Raw genomic sequence first — 4641 nt, 5'->3', positions numbered from 1 at the left:
CCGCAGTGCAATCGCCCGCACTGGAACGCCCTCCGTTCCGGTGCAGTGTAATCGGAGAAAATGCTGCATGGACTATTTTATGCGACCGCACTGCCCTGGCATTCAGAACGCGGGCAATCGCACTGCAGTCGACATATGAATGGCACCAATACAAAACACACAAAAACATTTTTTTCTTTCTCATCCATTGAGGGACACAGGAATTCAGAAACAGTTGGGTTGTCCTGCCACCTGCACAGGAATGCCCTCCGTTCCGGTGCAGTGTAATCGGAGAAAATGCTGCATGGACTATTTTATGCGACCGCACTGCCCTGGCATTCAGAACGCGGGCAATCGCACTGCAGTCGACATATGAATGGCACCAATACAAAACACACAAAAACATTTTTTTCTTTCTCATCCATTGAGGGACACAGGAATTCAGAAACAGTTGGGTTGTCCTGCCACCCACAAGACGATTGAACACTGGCAAACAGAAAAACCGTAGGCCAGCCTCTGTTAGAATCTCTCCTGTACCCAGCATGCTTCAGTTTTTTGCTAGTATCCTAGGAGCCTTTTCTTCAGCTCTCCTAAAAAAAAAAGGCAAGTTATTTTTTGCTGGCGTTCCTTTCTTGGTGGAATTACTTTCTTCAGTGACTTCAGTCAAGATTCCTCCCTAGCTATCCTGATTGGTGTTTCCTCAACATGAGCTTTTGGTACATGAATCCAGAGGAGAGGTTTTACAATTTTGTCCTAACCTATAGAAGGTGGCAGTATAACCCAACTGTCTCTAAATTCCTGTACCCCTTAATGGACTCCAAAACAAAACACAAAAAAGATTATATGGCAAGTACCTAAATCTTTCATTTATTAGTCAGGATATTAGAAAATATTTTATGCAGCAATTTATATTCCTCTAGGGGCCCTGAAGGTCCGGCCTTTGTGCCATACTCCACCAGCCAGCACAGCCCAACTCGGCCTGCTGCAGCCGGCGAGATGACCCTGCTAGGACGTAATTTCCGCCAGTGGAGATACAACACAGAACAGGGTAAGTCACCCCTATGCCATGTGCCAGCTATGTGAGTGTCATTTATAACCCTGCCCCTGACAGGGTCCCTGTTTTCATGTAAAGGGATAACTGGTTGTATTTAAAATGTATGTAAAACCAAAACCAGGGCCGTTCCTAGTATTTTCACCACCTGAGACCGGCTTCAGGCCCAGTGACATCACCTGCCAGGAGCTGGGTGGGACAAAAATCCTTGTACAGTATAGCATGGTCCAATTTGCGCCAGCAGGGGAAAACAATTCCTTCCTGATCCACAAAAAGCAGGGGTGGGCAACTCCGGCCCTCCGACTGTGCTTTAACTACACATTCCACCATGCCTCTGGGAGTCATGCCTGTAGTCGCCCAAATGCTCCGATGCCTAGCCCGATACTTCCGGTATCAGGAAGCCGGGCAGCGCTCCCTCGTCACTTTTGATGAGAGAGCCAGCTTTCCAGCCAATCGGGAACCTAGGCAGCGTGTAATGATGCGCTGCCTGACTCCCTGAATCCGGCTCCATGCTCCCTCATGACGAGGGATCATGGAGCCGGATTCCTGGCCAATCAGGCGCGTCTTTACACAGCACCTGGCTTCCTGATTGGCCAGCAAGCCGGCTCAATGCTTTCTCGTCACCTAGTGACGGAAGGCATGGGTACGGCTTCCCTGCTAATCGGGAAGCCAGGTGGCGAGTCATTACACGCCGCCTGGCTTCCTGAATGGGACTTCCAGTGCTCAGTATTCGGTATCGGCGAGTACCAAAAAAAATTATATCTGTACTCGATACCTAAATACCGGTATCGCTGCATCCCTATTTATTATACAGTAGTAACCCCACTGAAGCGATTAAAGGAGAACTATGAGGCGGGTGCTTTTCACTCCCCTCATAGTTCTAGCCGACCTGTGACAATGAGACTGTCACAGGTCGGCTCAGAAGATCGGGAGGTGAGCGAACACATCCCGGCGTTCGCTCCCCTCTCGATCCTGTCAATGCTCTCTGCCGTGACAGGGGAGGGGCTGGATTCCCCCTCCCCGCTCCGATCCTCCATCGCTAAGTGGCGGAACGGATGGGGGAGGGGGCGGGTACAGCTAGATAGGCAGAGCCAGCTGTCAGTCACGCAGCTTGGCGGATCCTGGCATAATTGTCGGGATCCGCTTCAGCTGCGGCGTCTCAGTATACCGTGAACAGCAGCTCCCTATATACTGAGCTTAGGGTGACGGGAGGACGCTAGTTTGTGTCCTCCTGTTACCCTAAGGAGAACTATGGGGAAAAGCCTTAACCCTATAGTTCTCCTTTAAGCTTATAGTAAAAACGGTAACCCACAATATTGGAATTTATTAATAGGATCTCTAGCGCCTCCTATGCATGTACCTCTGATACTCCATGGCCGTCCACTAAGTCTGTAACATGTTGGCATCTCCATAAGAGCATTTGCATTTAATAATTAAACATTTCTGCACTGTTGAAACCTTGTGGCGCTCTCTTATCATTTGAAGATGATAATAAAGATGACTATGATGAGGAGGAGGAGGAGGATGGTGAAGATAAAATTGATGATCAGGGCTGCCAGGTGACGAAGTGTAAGTTTATCACAGTCTGCCGGTTGTGAACACAAGGGTGACGGTTGTGGGGTGTGACGCACGGAAGTTATGCGATTGTTGTGGGGAGTGATACACAAAGGTGGGTGTTGTAGAGGTGGCCATACACTTATCGATTTGTTATTGATTTAGGTACGAGCGAACACAAACAAGTGATTTATCATCGATTTAAAGTATCAAAAGATGTCACGGAACATGTAGAGTATTGATTGAAAATAAGGTCTATTGATAATTATCATTTAATCAATCTGTATTACAATTGGTTGTCTGATATGATGCAGATATCCATTCAATTGATTAGAAATGATCGGCCGTTCAGCATGGCAGCGTCAAAAATCAATTGAATGGAGGATCTGTTGTTTACGATTCTTGTTCAGTTTGGTCACTTTAGTTGCATCAAATGATCAATCATCTTGATATGCGTGGGGCCCCCTTAAGCGTGGATGTTCGACCTTCCTCCATATTGGAACACTTGCTGAAGCCGTGTCACTCTGCACAGTATATAAGTCCACCCAGGAGTGATGTAAGTGATTGGCTGAGGCACTCTCTGACCTCTTATATCCCTTGGGGACTGAAGTGTTGAACGGTCCCTACCATGGTTTGTTCCAGCCCACCTTGAGGGTTTGGGGTCCCCCCCAGCTCCTCTTTGAGTCTCCATAATATAAAATAATGATACATTCGGATGAGTGGAGTTAAGCTTGCCATTATAAAGTATGTGGCAGGATTGCAGATTCCAGAACAATAAACTGTATCTAATGCCAGAACTTTTCTTAGTTTGGGCTAAACTAGTACATTTTAAGAACATGTGTAATTTTTTTTTTTTCTTTTTGCCATTTGAGAGACTTTCCTGTCTTCATCTGACACAACTGGAAGTGAAAGCAGGTATCAATAAGTACTTAGAATCGGCTTGTGGAATGTATAGCAGCCAGGAATGTGTTTATAAGTCTGAGCTGCAGTCTATGTAAGCCTTACGTCAGTGGCAGCAAAACAATTTGGGCCAACTTGCCATCACATGACCTGCTTTTGTGCCTGCAATAGATTCTGCAGTTTAGCAGCATCTCAGTCAGGAGTCGCGGCTGTGCAGGCTGCTAAATTATAGAATATCCATTGTGAATATCCATCACTTTCATACAATAGCTGCAGCCATTTGTTATAGTCTATTAAATATTGATTAACTCACAAAGTTAATGTCACCTTTTATGCGCTGGTCACAGGTACACTTTATAGGGATCAGCAAGGTAAGGCACGGGGGCCCCGTTGGGCACACAAAGCCGTTTTTAGTGGCACCTGGAAGATTGATGTCTTCTAACTGACTTGATAGTTCTCATTATAACATAACTATAGTAAAGTGTGTAAAATGTTATCTAGTCTGTAGTGTCATTAAAGTTTATTATAGTAATTATATTTTAAAAAAAAACCAGATTAAATCAGTAAATAAAAAAATATCTCTGCGGAGCAATATTCTGCATGCATGTGATCCTCGCTGAGCGGCCACACACACACACAAAAAAATCCAGTGTTTTTTAAATTTGATTGACGAGGATACATTTGAGGGGAAAACGCATCTTTATGTTTGAGTGGATGGGGATTGAGGAGTTTGAAATGCAGAAGGCTGAACTTATACTGTGTGTGTGTGTGTGTGTGTGTGTGTGTGTGTATATATATATAGAGAGGGTGTATAAAAAAGATGTATGAAACACACACACATAGATATATATATTAGACATGTGCGATTCGTTTCGTTCCGAATCGAAATTCGGACGAATTTTCGGAAATTCGGACATTCGGATGTATCCGAATTCCGAATTACAGACATAACGAATGCAAACGAATCCGAATTTCCATTTCCGAAATTCGGTAGCGTTAGTACGAACGTTCGTTTCGTTTTCTGTTCTTATTCGTTTCTTATTCGTTTCTTATTCGTTTCGTTCGTTGGAGCAAAGTGACATTAGAGAAGGAGAAAAATATTTCCCCCCCTTCAAATGTCACTGCTGCGAACTAAACGAATACGAAACGAATAAGAT

At 44.9% G+C, this 4641-nt stretch overlaps 1 protein-coding gene across 1 annotated transcript in view; it reads left to right on the top strand.

Moving 5' to 3' along the window:
* Positions 1–4641, top strand: part of SZT2 (seizure threshold 2 homolog (mouse)) — a 141358-nt gene that overhangs the window by 97147 nt on the left and 39570 nt on the right. The window contains exons 57-59 of the mRNA XM_018561561.1: positions 900–1027; positions 2326–2333; positions 2545–2599. Coding sequence (XP_018417063.1) covers positions 900–1027; positions 2326–2333; positions 2545–2599 — 191 coding nt within the window. The remainder of the gene's footprint in view (positions 1–899; positions 1028–2325; positions 2334–2544; positions 2600–4641) is intronic.

This window comes from Nanorana parkeri, unplaced genomic scaffold (assembly GCF_000935625.1).
Source record: "Nanorana parkeri isolate BGI_ZX_2015 unplaced genomic scaffold, ASM93562v1 scaffold530, whole genome shotgun sequence".
Classification (NCBI taxonomy): domain Eukaryota; kingdom Metazoa; phylum Chordata; class Amphibia; order Anura; family Dicroglossidae; genus Nanorana; species Nanorana parkeri.
This window is presented reverse-complemented; position numbering and strand designations above follow the sequence as displayed.